This window comes from Pseudorca crassidens, chromosome 2, assembly GCF_039906515.1.
Source record: "Pseudorca crassidens isolate mPseCra1 chromosome 2, mPseCra1.hap1, whole genome shotgun sequence".
Classification (NCBI taxonomy): Eukaryota; Metazoa; Chordata; class Mammalia; order Artiodactyla; family Delphinidae; genus Pseudorca; species Pseudorca crassidens.
In genome coordinates, this window is record NC_090297.1 from 125,148,944 (window position 1) to 125,174,923 (window position 25,980).

The following is a 25,980-nucleotide window of genomic DNA, read 5'->3' on the forward strand; positions in this document are numbered from 1 at the left end:
AGAGCTGAAGGATTGTCAGCAATAAGAGATGGCGGGCAAGCTGCAATTTCACTCATGCCTGACGTTGATGGCTCAGGTTCTGGTTCCTTGCTGGATTCAATTCTATCTACCCTCTAGAAAAAAAAAAATCCAGTTTTTTTCATGCCTGGGTAGTAGCTAATTTTTTCTCATCATAGATGACATGGCAGCACTGGACTGCATTCTGAATGGCTGCTGTAACCTTTGTGTACCATTCTACATTCGGGTCCTGTGCCTCCTCAAATAAAGAAAATCCCCTTGCCATGTCCTGCACCGTGAATCTCTTCAGTTCTTCAGTTACTTCTTACTTCTATCTCTCTTCGTCCTTTCTCTGGGCCTCTAATTCCATCACTATCGCTTGGCACTTCTTAGCAGTACCAGCTACATCACCGCTGCTTTTACACTTGCTTCCGGACATCCTGGGCTTGAAATAAAGATACTGTACTACTGTACTCTGTACAGTATTGTACAGTAAAGTACGCAAAAGCACAACCACTTGTAGAGGATGCAGGCGTGTGACAACGTACGCCAGATACGCGAACTAACTTACATGATTGGACATGCGAACGCAGTTCTAATCTCTGAAAGTTTGCAACTTGAAGGTTTGTATGTAGGGGACTTGCTATAATAAGGACCTACTGTATAGTACAGGGAACTCTAATTCAGTACTTTGTAATGGGCTATATGGGAAAAGAATCTAAAAAAAGAGTGGATATAGGTATTTGTATAATAGATTCACTTTGCTGTACAACTAAAACTAACACATTGTAAATCAATTATACTCCAATAAAAAGTAAAAAAAAAATGGCAGAGAATCTGAATACATGCTTTTCTGTAGAAGACATACAGATGGACAACTGATACATGAAAAGATGCTCAACAACTGCATAATGGAATATTACTCAATCATAAAAAGAAGAAATCTTGCCATTTCTAACAACATGGATAAATCTAGTGTGTACTACACTAGTGAAATAAGTCAGAAAGAGAAATACCACATGATCTCACTCATATGTGGAGTCTTAACGAACAAATGGAACAAACAAAACAAAACAGAAACAGATTAATAGATACACAGAGCAAACTGGTGGTTGCCAGAAAGGGTGGGTATTGGGTGAAATAGATGAAGAGGATTAAGAGGTACAAACCTCCATTTATATAATAAATAAATCATGATGAGTATAAGGAATATATATATAAGCATAAGGAATATGGTCAAAAATATAATTATTTTGCATGAGGACAGATGGTTACTAGATTTATCATGGTGATAATTTCACAATGTATGTAAATGTCAAATCACTACGTAGTACTCTGAAACCAACATAATGGGTAAGCCAACTATATTTCAATATTTAAAAAAGCACTGAATATGGCTGTGGAAGAAAACTGAGAAGATAATTGACGGGAGCTGAGCTCTGAGGCCAGGTGTTGGGTGAATCTTCCACATGGATGTTATGGTAAGAAATGGGATGAAGAGAAGGACTATGATCATGGTTTCCAAGTCTTCAGTGAATAAAGGAATGTGACCAGAAAGTCAATAGAAGACAGAAGCAACAACTTCCAAGCATTTCTCTTCCAAGTTTCAACAACTTTCTGCACATTCATGAAGAAAGAACGGCCCTTCAAAATATCATACTTCTACTTTGATCCTGAAATCAGTGAAGGCCACTAGACAGCAGGTAAAGTATCCCTCTGGAACATCAAATGAAAGAAAAACTTCATTAAATTTGAAGAGCCACTTTTACTTTTTGTGTATGAAAATGACTCAATTCAATCTGGCAACGGGGTAAAGGTTTCAAAGTACGAAAGCAGATGAGGGTAGATATTCACTTCACAAAATAATTCAGATTCCCTTAAATAAGATCCTTCGCGTAAAATATTTTACGAACACATTTTTCATGTGTTCACATTTTTCATAAAATACGGCATACCTATGTTAGGTTATTTTGGCTTGTCATACTCACCAGTCCAAGAACAAATATATTCTGCATGATTTTTCCAAACAATTTACCACTTCTTTGGTGACTCTTTCAGGTTCCTAATGGCTCAGCAGGAAAACTGCCAAGCTACTCAACAGTGAAATTCTTCAGCAGGTGCAATTAAAATCTCTTCCAGAGGCAAATCTGGAACTGATTTTCTGCCTAAGTGAATGTATTTTCTGCAGGTGATTGTGTGGTGAGTGAATACTTCTGTAATTATAAAGGAATCTGTTGTGACAATTTTACCATTCTATATAGTAGCGTCCAACATTTTTCAAGCACCCTTATGAGTAGAATACGTACATACATCAAAATATGTATCTATTTTAATAGATTATTTACATGTACTCTTATTAGTCCACACATTAACTATATCAAACTTTAGTTTTTCTTATTTTTCATATGGTAAATAAATATAAATGGAAAGTCTAATAATCCCCCCCACCCCCCCCCCACACACAATGTATTGTATTGTGCACCTCCCCCTCTTTGGAGACCACTTCTGGACAGACTGGAAGAAATTCCATTCATACACATGACTGTTTCCTTCCAGCTATGAGACCACAGAGAGGCAGAATCTCTGCCAATAGCAGATATCAATGATGAAAGTGATGTCAATATACAACATATACAGTTGACCCTTGGACAACAAGGGTTTGAACTGCTCAGGTCCACTAATATGCAGATTTTTTTCAACAGTAAATACTACACTACTACACAACTTGCGGTTGGTTGAATCTGTGGATTCAGAACATGGATATGGAGGAACCACAGATATGGGAGGATGACTATAAGTTACACATGGATTTCTGACTGCTCAGAGGCTTGGTGCCCCTCCACTCATTGTTCAAGGGTCAACTGTATGGTTACAAAGTGATCTAATGATCACTGTTAGGCCGAATCTTCTTTTGAATCAACTTAAAAAGTAGTTCTACATCTTAGAAAAGTATAAAGAAAAAAGGGACCCACTTTGTAGATTAAATACATTCAAACAATAAATTAGTACCAGTTGTTAAGTAGGTGTAAAAATACAGCCAGTGTATTCATTAATTCATCAAATATTAATTGTATGGCCATTATGTACCTGGCTTTCTTCCAAGTGCTAATTATATTGACGTGTGTTGTAACCAAGGCTCTCACTTTATACGTGGGAATTACTAAGCAGTGAAGAAATAAATTTCTAAATTATTTTTATATAACACATGAACAGATTGGCACACCTGGCAGTTAAAAGTGAGATTTCTGTTTAATTATCAATTCTGCCTCCTAGAGCTAAACCATTAAGTTCCTCAAAGATAAGGACTGTATTTGTTTATTAATATAAACCTGGTAGCACCTAGCATAGTGGCTGGCATGTAGTAAACATTCAATATCTATTTACTGGAAAGGTGGGAGAAAAGGGAGAAAGAGAGAGGAAGAAGGACAAAATGAACTAAAGTCTGAGACCAAACTGTAAGAGCCATTTTATTGTCCCTAAAGCTTGACTGTAACTACTAATGGTGTTTCTTCTGACTTGAAAATACCCATCAATACCCATCAAAAGCATATCGTTGTGCACAGGGAACTAAACTCAATATTTTGTAATAACCTATAAGGGAAAAGAATCTGAAAAAGAAAAGATATTTATATATGTGTATAACTGAATCACTCTGCTGCACACCTAAAACTAAGACAACATTGTAAATCAACTATACTTCAATAAAATTAAGAAAAAAATAAAAACACCCCCAAATTAAACTAAATTTTAAAAAAGCATATGGTCCCCCTTGAAATCCTGTACCTATACTTAGGAACAGTACATAATTCAGGACCCTGAGACTAAAGAGGAGAAATCAGTCCTGAATCAGCCCCAACTGCTCATTTAGAAGTTCATTTACTTTCAGGTTTTATGATAAAATAAAATGTATTTTTCTAATTATAAACGTAATATAAATACTTTGAAGAAAATTTGTAAAATACAGGAAAGTAGAATTGAACATTATTATAATCCTACCACCCAGACAGCCACTGTTAACATTTTATATGTTAAACTAGTACCAAATTTTAAAATCCCTGTGATAAAACTTTGTAGTGATATAATGCAATAAGGGGCTCATAAATAACTAAAATGAAAAAAATATAGTGGAGTAATTCCAACTATGCTTAATGACGCAAGACTTAGGACGCTGAAAGAGATTATGAGTTCCTTAAGGGAAGATACCTTGTTCTAGTCATCTTTGTTATAGCCCAGCCATGGGACCAAGCATATTATACATATTATACATATTGTACATATTATACTATTCATTCCATAAATGTTCACTGAATAAATATCTAGAAAGAAAGGGAATCAGCAAATTTTTTTATTGTCAGGACTCTTCCTTCTATGATTACTCACCTGCTCACTTTCCAACTCTTCCCCCAATGACCTTATTTCTATCATTCATTGCCCTGTACTTTAGCTACAGTAATAACAGTTTGCTGCAGCCCAAAAGTGATGCTGTTTTATGCATTCATAACTTTACTCCTATCATTCCCCACCTTCTTCACTTAGCTAACATCTACTCATTCCTCATAATTTAGCTCAGATGTCATGTTCTTCAAGAAGACTCCCCTGACCTCATCATCCATCCCCAGACTAAGCTAAATGCTATGATTCTGGGCTCCCATAGTACCCAATACAAACATCCAACAATGCAGTTGCCACAAAACATGGAAACTAACCACTTATGTATTTGTGCCCACTCATAGAATGTAAGCTGTTTAAAGCTTCTTTCTTTATAGTCACAAATACCAGCACAGGTTCAATGAATATTTATTGGATGAATGAAAGAATGAACAAACTCATCTCATTCTTTTTTTTTTGTCTTAGTTTCTCTCTAATTTACCTCTGGTCAGCTGGTCACCCATAATTTTAATTATCTTAAAAAACAAATGAACAAAACCCCCTCTTGGTCATAAAACACAAATCAAAAATTAAAAACGGCAAACACTGAGTTCTGCTTATTCATCTAGCCAAAAAGTATTCCTTCTTAATATCTTACAATTAATATTTAATAAATAATTAATATCACCACCACTTTCTCCTAATGTCCTCTAAAGCAGAATCACATTTTAATAATCACTCTTTCACAATCACACATATTACTTACTTCTATTCTTCTTTCTTCCTGAAAAGATATAAAGTAGGTCCTGCCAACTCTTTCTCTAGTAATGTCATCAGGTCTGCTCCTCTCCTTTTCTATAGCCCCTGCCTTTAATCTCTTCCAATTTAGTTTGCTCTAGTTTCATCAAAGGAATAATTTAGTATATCCAAAATTAAACTACATACAAGGAATTCCTATTTTCTACTATACAGTATTCTAATTATACAGAATCCATAATTTTTAGCCTGGCTTTTAAAGCTATGCATCCCATACTCATCTCTACCAGTATTCCCTACCTTGTTTCCTCTCAGAAAACATATTTCCTTGTGTTTCTAGGTATGCATTCCCCATTGAAGCCAAGCAAATATTCCTGCTGTATACCATAGTAAATCTTCAAATTCTTTCATTGTTATCTTTGTACATAGAGTTTTACAGCTTTCCCTATTCTCTTCATGCCTTGATTCATCTTTAAAATCCCTGTTTACATCTCTCTTCCTCTTACAAAGATTCTTTAATTACCTTCAGGTCATACTAATTGCTCCCTTAATAAACAACCCTTCACCATTTGTATTTTACCTGAACTAACAATATTTTAGACCTTACTAGTATGTTGCTCTGTAAGTGTTTGGAAAGATCTTTATGTGTGTGCTTTTTTTTTTGTAAATTTATTTACTTTTGGCTGCACTGGGTCTTCATTGCTGTGCGCAGCCTTTCTCTAGTGGCGAGCAGGGGCTACTCTTCGTTGTGGTGTGTGGACTTCTCATTGTGGTGGCTTCTCTTGTTGCAGAGCACAGGCTGTAGGCACGCAGGCTTCAGTAGTTTCGGCACATGGGCTCTAGAGCGCAGGCTCAGTAGTTGGTGCACACGGGCTTAGCTGCTTCACGGCATGTGGGATCTTCCTGGGCCAGGGCTCAAACCCGTGTCCCCTGCATTGGCAGGCAGATTCTTAAACACTGCACCACCAGGGAAGTCCTGTATGCGCTTTTTGATTGTTGAGAACAGGTGTATTGTTTTTTCCTACAGGGCTTAATCTAGCAGCACTCTCATACAAGCTGGCTTCTTAATAGGTGCTGCTAATTTTTTATCTTACATTTAAGGGAACTCAATAAATTGTCTGAATTAAATTAAATTGAACTGGCTGTTCTTCATCAATAAACTTTACAAGTGATAGTGAAATAAAGGGTAAATTTAAATTATAGTTAGTGTTTAAAATTGGTAATACTTCCTATAATCCTACCCAGCTTATAACATTTGCATGGAGCTTTTGCATATGTATTCAAATGTTACTTCTGCTTTTCAGTCCCATCCCCGTCTCCATTCCCCTTACCACCAAATGTCCATGTGAAGAAAACCTGAAGCAAACTGAAAGGCATACTAGAGAATATCACTTTTCACATAAGTCCCACTGCTCATATTTATTTACATATCTGGTATGAAGCCACCATATCAATATTCTTCACATTGAGAGCTTTATTATGGCCTCCCTATGTCAAAGGATAATTAATACTTTAGACAATTTCTATCACAGAGCTTAACAAATTTACTTACCTACACAATTTAGCAACAAGAAACAATAAAAGAAAATGCCACAGTGTTTCTGCCCATTCTATATTGTCACGAGGCTAATAAAAATTCACTTTTGTGGCAATACTGTATAAGAAATAAAGGACGTAAAATGCGATTTTGAATAAAAATTTGTATCTATTACATTCATTTTGTATTATTTCTTTTAAAGAACTAAAACCATCAAAAACCTGTTAAGATATTTAGTTAATGGATAAAACAAACTTTATGTTTTAAACAATAACTTACAGGATCAGCAGGTCCACAGAATTCTCGAAATGTCACTGTAGGATTAGTCTGTTGAATCTCCATTGCTACACAAGGGCCAGAATACATTTCTGTCACCATTTCCTATAATATGTAATATAAAATAATATTAACAAACAAGTAGAATTTAATAATCTTTTACTCCTCCTCTTTTAATTGTACCACTATTCTACTGAACTCAAAATGTTAGAGTTATGTTTGACATCTTCTCTACCTGTACCCTCTATGACAAGCAGTTCCCACATTTTGTCCATTTTTCCTGCAAAAATGTATTTTAGATATGTCCCCTTTTCTCCATTCCTACCACAACCACTTTTAGTTTAATGCTTTACCACTTGACATGTTCACTATTTGAAATTAGCTTCTAGTACATCTTCCTTTTAAAAGGCTCTCTCCCCTTGAACACAGTACTGTCAAACGAACACTTCTAAAGATATAAATTCCAAAGTGTTTACCACAAAGAAACTTATAAAAATCATAATGAGTTCCAGCAATAAGGAAACACAGGCACCAGATTTATTCTCTCACATTAAACATGTAGAAACTAAAAAAATATATATATAAAACAACAGTTTTCAGACACTGGATGACAAACAGCACAGTACTATGATCCCCTAGAGGAGGAAAACAAAAGCTATATAACAGCCCCATCTTACTGCCTGAAGGCTTCCAGACAGTGGGATAGGTAGAGCAAACACAAAAGGGCCCAACATTCTCACTGAGTAGAAGAGACAAAGACTGGAGTTTAGGGAGACCAATGAGGCTAGAATTTGCAGGACAGAATACTACAGGAGGTGGGAGAGCTACAGGAGAGTAAGCTACAGGGATTTGCAGAGAAGTTCACTTGAGTCTTTGACTAAGAGTCTGTGTATGTATAAAGCATACTACCCAAGGCTGAAAAAAGAACTACCAGAAAGCAGAAAATGAAACAATTCACAAAGATAGCACAAGGCTGAGAAGAGTTTGTGCTTCTAACAGCCAGAGTGGAAAGCCCTCATATGATACACAGGGCATCAGGCAGAGTCCTCAGAATGGTACTGCATCATAGTAATTGGCCTAAACTTGCTTTAGATATGGAATGCTCTATACCTATCCTATAAAAGCTTAAAAGCAAGTCTCAGAAGGGTCCAACTGATCCCAAGTAACTTGACTGAGTGCCAGAACAAAGTTAAACATTCTTCAAAGGAATACAAAAATACCATGTAACACTGTAAGTTTCACAACATCAGCATATAGTAAAAACTACCAAGCATGCAAAGAAGTAAGAAAATATGAACCATCACCAGAAGGAAATAAATAGACCCAGCAATGACAGAAATGATGGATGTAATTACAGAAGAATTTTAAAACAGTCACTATAAATAGGTTCTATATGCTCAAAATATAGAAGGAAACATGGACATAATGCACAGAGAACAGAAGATATTAAAAAGATCCCAATAGAACTTCTAGAGATGAAAATTACATCTGAACTTAATACACTTTATGGGATAAACAGGATAAGATTTTGTGGAAGATCAATGAATTTGAAGGCATACAATAGAAACTATAAAAAGCAAGCATGGAGAGAAAGAAAGAAAAATTTAAAAACTAAAAAAAAAAGACTTGTGGGACAATGACAAGCTATGTAATTGGAGCCCCAAAAGAAGAAAGGGTGATGAACAGAAATATATTTCAAGAATTAATTGCTAAAAAGAGTTCAAATTTGATGAAACCCACAAACTCACATATCCAACATATCCATATCCACATATCCAAAATCAAAGGAGAATAAATGGAAAGAAAAATAAAGTAGGGCACATCATAATCAAATTGGCTATAAAACAACAACAACAAATAAAACAACCCAGTGATAAACAGTAAAAACAAAAACCTCAGAAACATCCAAAAAAAGAAACATAACAGTAGAACAAAGATAAGGATAAAAACAATAACAACAACCTATCTAGAATTCTATACCCGGTTGAGAAAACATTTGGAAAATATTTTCCAAAATGAATGAAAAATAAAGACTTTTTCAGAGTATAGGTCTTTAACCTCCTTGGTTAAGTTTATTCCTAGGTATTTTATTCTTTTTGATGCAACTTTATTTTTTTATTATTTTTTTTTATGTTGGGGGTAGGAGTTTATTAATTAATTAATTTATTTTTGCTGTGTTGGGTCTTCGTTTCTGTGCGAGGGATTTCTCTAGTTGTGGCAAGTGGGGGCCACTCTTCATCGTGGTGCGTGGGCCTCTCACTATCGTGGCCTCTCTTTTTGCGGAGCACAGGCTCCAGACGCGCAGGCTCAGTAGTTGTGGCTCACAGGCCTAGTTGCCCCACGGCATGTGGTTCCTCCAGACCAGGGCTCGAACCCGTGTCCCCTGCATCAGCAGGCAGATTCTCAACCACTGCGCCACCAGGGAAGCCAATTTGATGCAACTTTAAATGGTGATTGTTTTCTTGCTTTCTCTTTCTGATAGTTCATTATTGGCGTATAGAAAAGCAACACATTTCTATATATTAATCTTATATCCTGCAACTTTACTGAATTCACTTATTAATTCTAATAGTTTTTTTTCGTGGAGACTTTAGAATTTTCTCTATATAGTACCATATCATCTGCAAATCATGACAGTTTTATTTCTTCCCTTCCAATGTGGATGCCTTGTATTTCCTTTTCTTGTCTGATTACTGTGACTAGGACTTCTAATACTATGTTAAATAAAAGTTGGGAGAGTGGGCATCCTTGTCTTGGAAGTGAAAGACCTATACTATGAAAACCATAAAACACTGCTGAAGGAAATTAAAGACAATACAAAGAAATGGAAAGACTGCAGAAATTAATATTATTAAAATGGCTATATTACCCAAAGCAATCTATAGATTTAATGCAATCCCTTTCAAAATAGCCAAAAAATTTTGCACAGAATTCAAACAAATAATCCTAAAATTTATGTGGAACCACAAAGGACCCTGAATTGCCAAAGCAATCTTCAGGAAAAAAAGAACAAAGCTGGAGGTATCATGCTCCCTAACTTCAGACTATACAACAAAGCTACGGTAGTCAAAATAACATGGTACTGACACAAAAACAGACACATAGATCAAGGGAACAGAATAGAGAGCCCAGAATAAACCCACACACTTATGGTCACTCCACAACAAAGGAGGCAAGAATATACAATGGAGAAAAGACAGTCCCTTTAACAAGTGGTGCTGGGAAAACTGTACAGCCACATGTAAGAGAGTGAAATGAGAACATTTCCTCATACCATATACAAAAATATACTCAAAATAAAGGCCTAAGTGTAAGACCTGAAACCAAAAATTTCTACAAGAAAACATAGGCAGAACACTTTAACATAAATCCTAGCAATATTTTTTTTGGATCTGTCTCCTATGGTGAAAGAAATAAAAGCAAAAATAAATATACTGGACCTATTAAACTTAAAAGTTTTTATACAGCAAAGGAAACCATTGACAAATGAAAAGACAACCTACTAAATGGGAGAAAATATTTGCAAATGCTATGACTGATAAGGGGTTAATATCAAAACATAAATAAAAAGCTCATACAATTCAATATCAAAAAAACAAACAACTCGATTAAAGAACTGAATAGACATTTTTCCAAAGAAGACCTACAGATGGCCAACAGGCACATGAAAAGATGCTCAACACTGCTAATCATCAGAGAAATGCAAATCAAAACCACAATGAGATATCACCTCACATCTGCTAAAATAGCTATTATCAAAAAGTCTACAAACAACAAACACTGGTGAGGATGTGGAGAAAAGGGAACCCAAGTACACTCTCAGTGGGAATGTAAATTAGTGCAGCCACTATGGAAAACAGTACGGAAGTCCCTCAAAAAACTAAGAATAGAACTACCATATGATCCAGCAATTCCACTGCTGGGTATATATCTGAAGAAAATGGAAACACTAATTCAAAACCATACATGCATTCCAATAGCAGCATTATTTACAAGAGCCAAGATATGGAAGCAATCTAAGTATCCAACAACAGATGAATGGATAAGATGTGGTATATATACATACAATGGAATACTACCCAGTCATAAAAAAGAATGAAATTCTGCCATTGGCAACAATGTGCATGGACCTAGAGGCTTAGTGAAGTAAGTCACAGAAAGACAAATACTCTATATGTTATCATTCACATGCAGAATCTTAAAAATAAAACAAACACATGTATATAACAAAAGAGAAACAGACTCACAGATGTAGAGAACAAACTAATGGTTACCAGTACGGAGAGGGAAAGGAGTAGGGGCAAGTCAGGGGTATGGGATTAAGACATACAAACTGGCATACATAAAATAAGCAACAAGGATATATTGTCAGGGAAATATAGCCATTATTTTTAATAACTTTAAATGGAATATAATCTATAAAAATATTGAATCACTGTGTTGTACACCTGAAACTAATATAATATTGTAAATCACTGATCTTTCAATTAAAAAAAGACTTTTTCAGACAAACAAAATCTGAGAGAATTCACCACCACCAGCCACATACCACAGAAAATGTTAAAGGAAGTACTTCAGACAGAAGAAAAATAATGCCAGACAAAAATATGGATCTATACAAAACAATGGTAAACATGTGGGTAAATATAAAACATATTTCACAGCAACTAAAAAAGAAAAAATGTAATTGATTATTTAAAGCAAAAATATTAAAAATGTATTGCAGAGTTTATAACATATATAGATGTAAAATGTATGACAACAGCATGTAGAATAGGAGAGAAGAAATGGAAGTATACTCTTTTAGGGTTCTTAACTCTATATGTGAAGTGGTTTAATGAAAAACATGGTCAAAGAAAAGTGCCTCTCACAGTGTCTGAAACGTTCAATGAACGGAACACTTCAGGCAGAAGTGAAAATACATATAAAGCCTGGAGGAAAAAGTACAGTTGGGGTATATGAAGATCAGTAAAGGAGCCATGGTATCAGGATCTGAGTGAGACCAGAGGAAAGCAGTTAAGAGATGAGGCCAGATCATGGAGGGCCATGTAAACCATTTTAATGACTTTTGAAGGTTTATGATACATAATGCCAAAGTAAAATAAAGGCAATTTATTACAGAATATTTAAATATTAATCCAAACTCAGTCATCATGCCTACTAGAAATGCCAGAAGTTAAAGGAGGGAGAGAACTTCATAATTAATATGGTACACAGAACCCTACTCATTAGAATCCCTAGATGTATGCCCCTGAAGTCACTTTACTATTTCACAAAGGTCATAGGAAATTGATTTTTATGGATAATTATGTTGAGTAGGATTTTCTGTCTAATGAAATTGAAGTACTGCCTACACATAAATGTCAAGAGCCAAGTTGTCAGTAAGGGTAGAAGAAGACATGAGCATGTTATCCAAAAACAGAAGTGTAACTTTTGTCCACCTTTCTTTCACCTGTCTCTCTTTCAGTATTAATAACAAATACCAGTAAAATGATAAACATAGAGGGCTGCACAAAATGCAAAGAAAAGGACTCCATCAATAGCAAAAAGTGTTCCTTAAAAAATGGACTTGAGAATGCTGTTAACAGATTAAGAGAATTAATTAATTAAAAGAATTAACAGAATTCTCAAGTCACCTAGGTTTTTACTTAAGCAAAACACTGTCAAACAAAAAAGCACTTGTTTCCTTCCTTAATAGCCCTTTGACTACCATCCTTAAGCAGTTGCAGTGGGATGTCTGATTTAATATCTCTCCTTACCAGGACATAAGCTCCATGAATGCAGGTAGTGTGCTTTTTTTGTTCATTTCTGTCTCCCTGGTAGCCAACACATTGTACGGCCCACGGGAGATACTCAATACATGTGTAGTAAATAATTGGATCATGATAACTCTATAAGATAGGAATTATTACCTTTTAATGACTGCAAATGCTGAAACAGCAAATTTAACTGTAAATGATCAACACAGAATCTACTATAAAGATTCTCAGCTACAGTAATAACAATAATAGTAGTAATAATAAAAATAGCTAATATTTACTAAAGCAATAGTCTCAGTATGTGAGACTGCTTTACATGGTTTATTTTATTTAATCACAATAACTTCATAAAGTAATAGTGTTGTTTCTATTTTATATATGGGTAAACTAAGGCTTAAAGAAGGTAAATAACTTCCATGGTCACACAGCTGGTGGGTGTGTTTGGGATTTGAACTTTGCATCTGACTCCATAGCCAAAAAAAAACAACAACAACAAAGGAAACTGAGGTCAGGAAGCTGTAAGCTGTTGCAATGAATTTTGGGAAACAGGAAAATTTTACAGTTTCAAGCAAGTAACATGGGAAAACCTAGAACTAGAGTAGAATTATTAAAAAATATCTGGTACAACTGTCAGTGATGCTGTACTATTTCACACTACATATTCTACATTTCACACCCTTACATCTTTAAGTTGAAAACAATAAAATGGATGAAACCACTAATATGACCTTATATATCTTATTTCTTTTATAAGTAAGAATCTGAAGACAAAGAGGGTAAAGTGCTGTACTAAAAGTCAGAGTAAGAATCAGATCACCTGTTTTTGTTTCTTTAGACTATGTTGCCTCTTAAGATTATTTTTACATGGCCTACTTTATAGAATTAAATAAATCTCATAAAATTAAGAGACATCCAGTATCAGCATTTAAAAACTTACCTCTTCCTTGAACTTAAAACTTGAGTCCTAAATATTAACTGTCATGAAAAATAAGAGACCCAAGAGGAAATACAACAATCACAATAGCAAATGAGACCCAGGATTTGCTATCTGATTTTTGCTATCCCAAACTACCCAATGTAAGATATCCCAATCATATGCATTTCTAGTATATGAATACAGACCATCATACAACTTCCTTTGAATGAAATAGTCAGAATCATGAAATGGGAAAAGAACTTTAAAAGAATCAGAGGCTATATACCATTCATAAGAATATATTTACTTCAATAAAATATTACTGGGATAAAAACACTCTTTCCCTTTGGGGAAAATGTTCAAGGAAACAACATTTCTTAGCATAAATAAAATTTTATATCATATAAATGCAGTAACATCTCAAAGATACCTGGATATTGATATATTCTGGTTCATATATATAGTGCATTCTCCCATTAAGATACTGCTACAAACCAATAATCTGAAATACTTGTTTTCAGCGGAATAAGCCATTTTAAGCTGAATAAAAACCATAACCATTACTAAAAATTACTCACAAGACTAATAATTACTCTGAATAAGGTAGTTTTTCCCCTTCCAAACAGTCCCTCTGTTCCTTCTCCTAAGTAGGTTCTTTTATTAATATTACAAGATTTAAATAGTAATTACAGACAATATCTTACTGAGAAGATTAAACCGAAGAAAGTACATCAATATCAATCATTCTGGGCTGTCCTGACATTAAAGTATAATATTGCTATTGCCATTCAAATTCCTGATTTCTCAGGGGAAATGACAAATACACTCAGTGATGTTTTTATCTTTATCTCCAGAATCCCAAGATCAAAAAATTCTAAGAGTAAATGTATAGTATATAAAAAAATTGCATGTATGGTATTTTCAAAGCACAGTATAACACAGAAATATAATGTTGTACACATGAAACATATAATGTTGTAAACCAATGTTACCTCAATAAAAAATAAAAGAAAAAGATGAGGCTTTTTTTTAAAAAAAAAAGTTTTTTACCAAAGGGAAATATGGCCTACCTCAGATATGTACATAAAACATTAATGTCCTCAACTGCTACTTGCTACCAAATTCAATACTACCTGATGTTGTATGAGAATGTAACTCAGGATCAAGGCTACTGTAAGATATGCCTCCACGAGTCTGTTCATCTTATGTACAATAAAACTATAATATAATGTGCATTAATAAAGGTAGTTGCTTCTAACCATATTTTTTAAAAAGCCAATCAAACACAGAAAAGAAGGAAAATGTAAAAAGGGAAGATTTAAGAAATGGAAAACATGTGTCACTGGTTGAATAAATGATGTTAAGATAAGAACGGTGGAGGGAACCTTCAAGATGGCGGAAGAGTAAGACGTGGAGATCACCATCCTCTCTGCAAAATACTTCAAAAAAAAAATCTCCACGTGGAACAACTCCTACAGAGCAACTACTGAATGCTGGCAGAAGACCTCAGATTTCCCAAAAGGCAAGAAACTTGCACCTGGGTAGGGCAAAAGAAAAAGCAGAGACAAAAGAATAGGGACAGGACCTGCACCGCTGGGAGGGAGCTGTGAAGGAGGAAAAGTTTCCACACACTAGGAAGCCCCTTCGCTGGTGGAGATAGGGGGTGAGTTGGGGAGAAGCTTCGGAGCCACAAAGGACGGCGCAGCAACAGGGGTGCAGAGGGTGAAGCAGAGAGATTCCCACACAGAGGATCGGTGCCGACCAGCATTCAACAGCCTGAGAGGCTTGTCTGCTCACCTGCTGGGGGGGCTGGAGACTGGGAGATGAGGCTCCAGCTTCAGAGGTCAGATCCCAGGGAGAGGACTGGGGTTGGCTGCATGAACACAGCCTGAAGGGCGTGTGTTCACCACAGCTAGCAGGGAGGGAGTCCAGAAAAAGTCTGGAACTGCTTAAGAGGCAAGAGACAAATGTTTCGGGGTGCACGAGGAGAGGGGATTCAGATCACTGCCTAAATGAGCTCCAGAGAAGGGTGTGAACCACAGCTATCAGCACAGACAGCAGAGGTGGGCATGAAATGCTAAGGCTGCTGCTGCAGCCACCAAGAAGCCTGTGTGCAAGCACAAGTCACTATCCACACCTCCTCTCCCAGGAGCCTGTGCAACCCACCACTGCCAGGGTCCCGTGATCCAGGGACAACTTTCCCGGAAAACACATGGTGCACCTCAGGCTGGTGAAACGTCACGCCAGCCTCCTCTGCTGCAGGCTCGCCCTGCATTCTGAACCCGTCCCTGCCCCTGGCCTGAGTGAGCCAGAACCCCCTAATCAGCCACTCCTTTAACCCCATCCTGTCTGGGCGAAGAACAGATGCCAGAGGGCGACCCACACGCAGAGACGGGGCCAAATCCAAAGCTGAACCCCAGGAGCTGTGCAAACAAAGAAGAGAAAGGGAAATCTCTCCCAGCAGCCTCAAGAGCAACAGATTAAATCCCCGCAATCAACTTGATGTACCCTGCGCCTCTGGAATACCTGAATAGGCAATGGATCATCCCAAAACTGAGGCAGTAGACTTTGGGAATAACTGTAGACTTGGGGGTTGCTTTCTGCATCAATTTGTTTCTGGTTTTATGTTTATCTTAGTTTAGTACTTAGAGCTTATTATCACTGGTAGATTTGTTTATTGATTTGGTTGCTCTCTTCCTATTATATATATATTTTTTCTTTTTTCCCTCCCTTCTTCTCTTTTTGGGAGTGTGTGTGTGTATGCTTCTTGTGTGATTTTGTCCGTATAGGTTTGCTTTTACCATTTGTCCTAGGATTCTGTCCGTTTTTTTCTTGTTCTTTCTTGTTTTAGTATAGTTTTTAGCGCTTGTTATCATTGGTGGATTAGTTTATTGGTTTGGTTGCTCTCTTCTTTCTTTTGGATTTTTATAACATTTTAATATTTGTATTTTAATAATATATTTTAATTATTTTATTTATTTAGTTTTTCTTTCTTTCTTTTTTCCTTCCTTTTCTTCCGAGACATCTGGTTGACAGGGTCTTGGTGCTCTGGTTGGGTGTCAGGCCTGAGCCTCTGAGGTGGGAGGCTGACTTCAGGACACTGGTCCCCCAAGGACCTCCCAGCCCCACATAATATCAATCAGCGAGAGCTCTCCCAGAGATCTCTGTTTCAACACTAAGACCCAGCTCCACTCAATTACCAGCTCCACTCTACGACCAGGATGCCCATGCCAAACAACTAGCAAGACAGGAACACAACCCCACACATTAGCAGATAGGCTGCCTAAAATCATAATAAGCTCACAGACACCCCAAACCACACCACCAGATGTGGTCCCTCCCATCAGAAAGGCAAGATCCAGCCTCATCCACCAGAACACAGGCTGCAGTCCCCTGCACGAGTAAGCCTACACAACCCACTGAACAAACCTTAGCCACTGGGGGCAGACACCAAAAACTACGGGAACTACAAACCTGCAGCCTGCGAAAAGGAGACCCCAAACAAGGTAAGTTAATCAAAATGAGAAGATAGAGAAACACATAGCAGATGAAGGAGTAAGGTAAAAACCCACCAGGCCAAACAAATGAAGATGAAATAAACAGTCTACCAGAAAAAGAATTCAGAGTAATTATAGTTAAGATGATAAAAATCATGGAAATAGAATGGAGAAAATACAAGAAACGTTAAACAAGGACCTAGAAGAACTAAACAGCAAACAATGATGAACAACGAAATAAATGAAATTAAAAATTCTCTACAAGGAATCAAAAGCAGAATAACTGAGGCAGAAAATGGATAAGTGACCTGGAAGATAAAATAGTGGAAATAACTACCACAGAGCAGAATAAAGAGAAAAGAATTGAGGACATTCTCAGAGACCTCTGGGACAACATTAAATGCCCCAAAATTCAAATTATAGGGGTCCCAGAAGAAGAAGAGAAAAAGGACTGAGAAAATATTTGAATAGATTATAGTTGAAAAATTCCCTAATACGGGAAAGGAAGTAGTCAATCAAGTCCAGGAAGCACAGAGAGTCCCATACAAGATAAATCCAAGGAGAAACACACCAAGACACATATTTATAAAGCTATCAAAAATTAGATACAAAGGAAAAATATTAAAAGCAGCAAGAGAAAAGCAACAAATAACATACAAGGAAATTCCCATAAGGTTAACAGCTAATCTTTCAGCAGAAACTCTGGAAGCCAGATGGGTGTGGCAGGACATATTTAAAGTGATGAAAGGGACAAACCTACAACCAAGATAACTCTATCCAGGAGGGAGGGAGATGCAACAGTGAGGAGATATGGGGATATATGTATATGTATGGCTGATTCACTTGGTTATAAAGCAGAAACTAACACACCATTGTAAAGCAATTATACTCCAAAAAAGATGTTAAAAAAAAAAAGATTACTCTACCCAGCAAGGACCACATTCAGATTCAATGGGGAAATTAAAACCTTTACAGACAAGCAAAAGTTAAGAGAATTCAGCACCACCAAACCAGCTTTACAACCAATGCTAATGAAACTTCTATAGGCAGGAAACACAAGAGAAGGAAAAGACCTACAATAACAAACCCAAAACAATTAAGAAAACGGTAATAGGAACATACATATCAATAATTACCTTAAATGTAAACGGATTAAATACTCCAACCAAAAGACACAGAAAGCTGAAAGCATACAAAAACAAAACCTGTATCTAGGCTGTCTACAAGAGACCCACTTCAGACCTAGGACACATACAGACTGAAAGTGAGGGGATGGAAAAAGATATTCCATTCAAACGGTAATCAAAAGAAAGCTGGAGTAGCAATTCTCATATCAGACACAATAGACTTTAAAATAAAGAATATTACAAGAGACAAAGAAGGACACTACATAATGATCAAGGGATCAATCTAAGAAGAAGATATAACAATTGTAACTATTTATACACCCAACATAGGAGCACCTCAATATATAGGGCAAATGCTAACAGCCATAAAAGGGGAAATCAACAATAACAAAATAATAGTAGAGGACTTTAACACCCCACTTTCACCATGGACAGATCATCCAAGATGAAAATAAATAAGGAAACACAAGCTTTAAAAGACACATTAAACAAGATGGACTTAATAGATATTTATAGAACATTCCATCCAAAAACAACAGAATACACTTTCTTCTCAAGTGCTCATGGAATGTTCTCCAGGATAGATCATATCTTGGGTCACACATCAAGACTTGGTAAATTTAAGAAAATTGAAATCGTATCAAGTATCTTTTCTAACCACAACACTATGAAAGTAGATATCAACTACAGGAAAAAATATGTAAAGAATACAAACAGATGGAGGCTAAACAATATGCTATTAAATAACCAAGAGATCACTGAAGAAATCAAAGAGGAAATCAAAAAACACCTAGAAAAATATGACAATGAAAACACGATGACCCAAAACCTATTTGAAGCAGCAAAAGCAGTTCTAAGAAGGAAGTTTATAGCAACACAATCCTACCTCGAGGAAAAAGAAAAACCTCAAATAAACAACCTAACTTTACACCTTAAGCAATTAGAGAAAGAAGAACAAAAAAAACCCAAAGCTAGCAGAAGGAAAGAACTGATAAAGATCAGACCAGAAATAAATGAAAAAGAAATGAAGGAAACAATAGCAAGGATCAATAAAACGTAAAACTGGTTCTTTGAGAAGATAAACAAAATTGATAAACCATTAGCAAGACTCATCAAGAAAAAAGGGAGAAGACTCAAATCAATAGATTTAGAAATGAAAAAAGAGAACTAACAACTGACACTGCAGAAATACAAAGGATCATGAGAGATTACTAAAAACAACTATATACCAATAAAATGGAAAACCTGGAAGAAATGGACAAATTCTTAGAAAAGTACAACCTTCCAAGACTGAACCAAGAAGAAACAGAAAATATAAACAGACCAATCTCAAGCACTGAAATTGAAATTAAAAATCTTCCAACAAACAAAAGCCCAGGACAAGATGGCTTCACAGGCGAATTCTAACATTTACACAAGAGCTAACACTTATCCTTCTCAAACTCTTCCAAAATATAACAGAGGGAGGAACACCCCCAAACTCATTCTATAAGGCCACCATCACCCTGATACGAAAATCAGACAAAGATGTCACAAACAAAAAAACTACAGGCCAATATCACTAATGAACACACATGCAAAAATCCTCAACAAAATACTAGCAAACAGAAACCAACAGCATATTGAAAGGATCATACACCATGATCAAGTGGGGTTTATCCCAGGAAAGCAAGGATTCTTCAATATATGCAAATCAATCAATGTGATTTGTATTAACAAATTGAAGGAGAAAAACCATATGATCATCTCAATAGACGCAGAAAAAGCTTTTGACAAAATTCAACACCCATTTATGATAAAAACTCTCCAGAAAGTAGGCAGAGAGGGAACCTACCTCAACATACTAAAGGCCATATATGACAAACCCACAGCCACCATCGTTCTCAATGGTGAAAAACTGAAACCATTTCCACTAAGATCAGGAACAACAAGGTTGCCCACTCTCACCACTATTATTCTACATAGTTTTGGAAGTTTTAGCCACAGCAATCAGAGAAGAAAAATAAGTAAAAGGAATCCAAATCGGAAAAGAAGAAGTAAAACAGTTACTGTTTGCAGATGACGTGATACTATACATAGAGAATCCTAAAGATGCTACCAGAAAACTACTAGAGCTAATCAATGAATCTGGTAAAGTAGCAGGATACAAAATTTAATGCACAGAAATCTCTGGCATTCCTATACACTAATGATGAAAAATCTGAAAGAGAAATAAGGAAACATTCCCATTTACCACTACAACAAAAAGAATAAAATATCTAGGAATAAACCTACCTAAGAAGACAGAAGATCTGTATGCAGAAAACTATAAGACACTGATGAAAGAAATTAAAGATGATACAAACAGATGCAGATATACCATGTTCTTGGATTGGAAGAATCAACATTGTGAAAATGACTATACTACCCAAAGCAATCTACAGATTCAACTGCAATTCCTATCAAGCTACCAATGGCATCTTTCACAGAACTGTAACAAAAAATTTCACAATTTGTATGGAAACACAAAAGACCCTGAATAGACAAAGCAATTTTGAGAAAGAAAAGCAGAGCTGGAGGAATCAGGCTCCCTGACTTCAGACTATACTACAAAGCTACAGTAATCAAGAAAGTATGGTACTGGCACAAAGACAGAAATATATATCAATGGAACAGGATAGAAAGCCCAGAGATAAACCCACACACATATGGTCACTTATTTTTGATAAAGGAGGCAAGAATATACAATGGAGAAAAGACAGCCTCTCCAATAATTGGTGCTGGGAAAACTGGACAGCTACATGTAGAAGAATGAAATTAGAACACTCCCTAACACGATACACAAAAATAAACTCAAAATGGCTTAAAGCCCTAAATGTAAGGCCAGATACTGTAAAACTCTTAGAGGAAAACATAGGCAGAACACTCTTTGACATAAATCACAGCAAGATTCTTTTTGACCTACCCCCTAGAGAAATGGAAATAAAAACAAAACTAAACAAATGGGACCTAATGAACCCTAAAAGCTTCTGCACAGCAAAAGACATCATAAACAAGACAAAAAGACAACCCTCAGAATGGAAGAAAATATTTGCAAATGAAGCAACGACAAAGGATTAATCTCCAAAATTTACAAGCAGCTCATGCAGCTCAACATCAAAAAAACAAACAACCCAATCCAAAAATGGGCAGAAGATATACAGACTGGCAACAAACACATGAAAGGATGCTCAACATCACTAATCATTAGAGAAATGCAAATCAAAACTACAGTGAACTATTACCTCACACCAGTCAGAATGGCCATCATCAAAAAATTTACAAACAATAAATGCTGGAGAGGATGTGGAGAAAAGGGAACTCTCTTGCACTGTTGGTGGGAATGTAAATTGATACAGCCACTATGGAGAACAGTATAGTTCTTAAAAAGCTAAAAATAGAACTACCATACGACCCAGCAATCCCACTACTGGGCATATACCCTAAGAAAACCATAATTTAAAAAGAGTCATGTACCACAGTGTTCACTGCAGCTCTATTTACAATAGCCAGGACATGGAAGCAACCTAAGTGTCCATCGACAGATGAATGGATAAAGAAGATGTGACACATATATGCAATGGAGTATTACTCAGCCATAAAAAGAAACGAAATTGAGTTATTTGTAGTGAGGTGGATGGACCTAGAGACTGTCATATAGAGTGAAGTCAGTCAGAAAGAGAAAAACAAATACCATATGATAACACATATATATGCAATCTAAAAAAAAAAAAAGGTTCTGAAGAACCTAGGGGCAGGACAGGAATAAAGACACAGATGTAGAGAATGGACTTGAAGACACAGGGAGGGGGAAGTGTAAGCTGGGACGAAGTTAGAAAGTAGCATGGACATAGATACACTATCAAATGTAAAATAGATAGCTAGTGGAAAGCAGCCACATAGCACAGGGAGATCAGCTTGGGCTTTGTGTCCACCTAGAGTCGTTGGCTAGGGAGGGTGGGAGGGAGACTCAAGAGGGAGGGGATATGGGGATATATGTATACGTATAGCTGATTCACTTTGTTATACAGCAGAAACTAACACTCCATTGTAAAGCAATTATACTCTAACAGAGATGTTAAAAAAAATAAAAATAATAGGTAATAGCTAAATTCATAAGCGCTAAGAATTTGAGATGAGGTAATAAATTTAATTGAAAGCATACAAATTGTCATCAAAAATTGTAGCATAGTCAGACAGAAAAAGACAAACATCGTATGATATCACTTGTATGTGGAATCTAAAAAAATGATACAAATGAACTTCCTTACAAAACAGAAACAGACTCACAGATTTAGAAAACACACTTACTGTTACCGAAAGGGAAACGGGGGGGGGGGGAGAGATAAATTAGGAATTTGGGATTAACATATACACACACTACAATATATAAAATAGATAACCAACAAGGACTTATTTTATAGCTCAGGGAACTCTACTCAATAATCTGTAATAACCTGAATGGGAAAAGAATCTGGACAAGAATAGATATATGTATATGTATAACTGAATCACTTTGCTGTATACTTGAAACTGACACCACATTGTAAATCAACTATACTCCAATATAAAATGAAAATTTTAAAAATTTAAAAATAAATTAATAAAAAAATAAGAACATTTTAAAATTTCTTCCATTTAAGAAAAGAAAGAGCATAACTCTAAAATCAGGAAGCTAACAAGATTAAAGTTCGATAACCTACAGCAAAAGAACACTGGTTCCTCTAAAGAAGGGTGGATCACTACCAGTATGCTGAATGCAAAATATAATATCTCATTATTGGTCTTTACTATGTAGGGCTAAATAAGACAAAGGCTCAGGTCATTTCTTAAAGTAGGTTGAAAGGAAAGGGCATAGAGAAGTGAGGAGAAGGGAATCTAGTTTCATTGTCAGGAATAGTGAACTTTATGCAAAAAAAGAAAGCCAAAATTCTCTATAAAATAATGTGGGGGATGAGGGAGGCCACCAGCACAAACGTATCTAATTTGATAAAAGGCAAAAGAAACTAACTTTGATTAAATATCTATCATGTATTATTTTAAGAAACAACATTCAGTTTATCTGAATATAGTCTTGTTTTCAAGAATGAATTTCACTGCCCTCTAAACAACTCCCTTTAAGTCTAACCATTTCTTCAGTCTCTATCGCATTGTCAGATGATTCTATCTGCATTTGTAGCATTAAGTAGACACTAACTACCGCTATGAAGTTACATTAAGAACTATTTGCTCTCAACTTTTTAAAGCATTTTGGACAGTCTTCCACCCTGAGAATTTTATCATGTTCATAGATAATATCAAAATGTGTCAATATCTCAGCAAAGTGTTTTTTGATTCCTGTATATTTTTGTTTCATAAATGAAATAGCATCATATTTTTAAAACTGACCCAGTGGCTCTGAGGGATAAAAAATGCCTCAGTCACTGGTATGATCAGTTGGCAATTGGCAGAATCATGAATACTTCAAGCAATACTTTCATGATTATAAATTATACTGAGATCTACAAGATTTGAGATACACAAGTTGTTTTCAGTACCAATGCTTTACATTTATTTTGATACTTACGTTATACTCAGACACGACTCCTTTATAAATTTCATAAAACTCTTCAACATTAACTCGATCCATGTTGAACTATATTTAAAAAAAAAAAAAACATAAGCCAACCAACACAACAGAATGAGCCACACTTAGCACTCAACATTTATGATCTCTTGGATATATTTCCTTTAAAATGTAAACCTTGAACAAATTAAACAATCTTTGAAGAAAAAGTGTTAAAGTGTTAAAGTTCAGATCATCAATAACAAATTATTGTTTATTAAAAATAAAAAATTATTTATAACATTTGAGTACTTAAATATATCAAGCATTGTTCTAGGTCCTGTAGGTACATCATCTCAGTTAATCATAAAAATCACCCTACAAGGTAAGTAATGTTAATAGCCCCCATTTACAGATGAGGTGAAGACTCAGAGGGGTTATGTAGCCTTCAGTACTTGGCATTCCATCTTAAGCAGTCTGATCTCACTGACCATACTCTCAACCACTACACTCTACCTCGCTGAATAAAACCTCATTCCTGGTACAGAAACGACGTATGTATCTATACAATGTAATGTTGTTTATCGATAGATTAGTGGCACAAATAAGAAGCACAGGGAGATCAGCTCGATGCTTTGTGACGACCTAGAGGGGTGGGATAGGGAGGGTGGGAGGGAGGGGATATGGGGATATATTTATACATATAGCTGATTTGCTTTGTTGTACAGCAGAAACTAACACAACATTGTAAAGCAATTATACTCCAATAAAGATGTAAAAATAAATGAATAAATAAAAATAAATTAAAAAAAATTTTTTAAAGAAATATTACTAAAGAAAAGTTCTTCAAATTTTGTAGAGGGGGCTGGAAATAATACCCTTTTCCTCCCAAGCATTCAGAAAAATCCCTAGTCTGGCTCATAATAAAGCACTGACACCATTCATCTGGAAATCCCACTCCTCTTCAAAAAGAATTGTCAGAATATGCTAATAAGGTAAACCTACATGAGTCATTCTTATCCAGGCTGGATTCAAACTTAGAAATAAAATTTCATTAAGTTCTACCATCTCAAGAACCAGAACCTTAAATTTTTAAAAAATAGCCTCAGACTTCCCAATTTTGTTTTCCTCCCTACTTTGCTTCTTTATTGTTGCCAGGATTGAAGATCACTAAGAAGTTTCTGTCTACCAAGACAATAGTTCAAACTAGGAAGATTTATTTTCATAGGCAACATAACTATTACAGGGAGGGAATTTTGTTTGATTTCAGTATATTATTTGATATTCATACAAATTCTTATATTACTAATACCATAAAATAATAACAGAAAATATAATTTATTAAATACTTAGTAACTTGTACTGGAAATTCTACAAAGTATTGTGTAGGGTTATTTCATTTATTCCATGAAATAGTCCATTGAGGCAAATAATATTCTCATTGCCTAGCTGAGAAAACTGAAGATAAGAATGCTTAAAATCTGGCCAAGTTCACATACCTAGAAAGCAGAAGACACATGATTCAGAAATAGAGCTTTCTGATTCCAAAAATCACAACACGATTGCCACTAAACTACCATGCCTCCCCCGTAAGTTCAATTGATTCTTTTTTTGTAATTATTTTTTTTCACTGAGCACCTACTATGGACAATCACTATTCTAGGTTGTAGGCCTAGAGTTAGATCAATGATTAATTCTAAAATTTCCACAAGGATTACTACTTAAGGAGGCTTAGGTCCTATAACCCTGCAACTACATCACCAAGCTAATACTTTGAGAACGTTTTGGCTAACAATTTCATTATAGTCCTGGCTAAGATTCTTCAATTATTAACTTCCTCATCAGTCTCCAAGTTGTGCCTGATAACTCTGTAAACTAGCTGGTATTTCTGATCTTTTCTCAGCTTATTAACGTTCCCACCAATCTGGGATACAAAATAGGCAGAACCTCAGTTAGTGTCCTGACCTCTGATTTTGGGTGATCCTAAGACTTCATAGAAATCAAAAGCAGTTCCTTTTCAGAAAAAGAGCAAATAAATTATATTGGTAAGAAAATTCTTTCCAAAACTGGCATTTCACTGTCATAATAATGCAAACTTGCTGGCCTTCAAAAATTGTAAAATGTAAAGACAGACTAATTAAAGATGATTTTAAACCCTAAAACAACACTAAAAAAATTTTTAGA

At 35.7% G+C, this 25,980-nt stretch overlaps 1 protein-coding gene across 3 annotated transcripts in view; it reads right to left on the reverse strand.

Moving 5' to 3' along the window:
- NME7 (NME/NM23 family member 7) overlaps nucleotides 1–25,980 on the reverse strand; it is a 259,579-nt gene that overhangs the window by 126,943 nt on the left and 106,656 nt on the right. For all 3 annotated transcript variants that reach the window (XM_067728571.1, XM_067728572.1, XM_067728570.1), the window contains 2 exons: nucleotides 23,818–23,886; nucleotides 6,938–7,039 (listed from right to left, as the gene is read on the reverse strand). In XM_067728571.1, coding sequence (XP_067584672.1) covers nucleotides 6,938–7,039; nucleotides 23,818–23,886 — 171 coding nt within the window. The remainder of the gene's footprint in view (nucleotides 1–6,937; nucleotides 7,040–23,817; nucleotides 23,887–25,980) is intronic.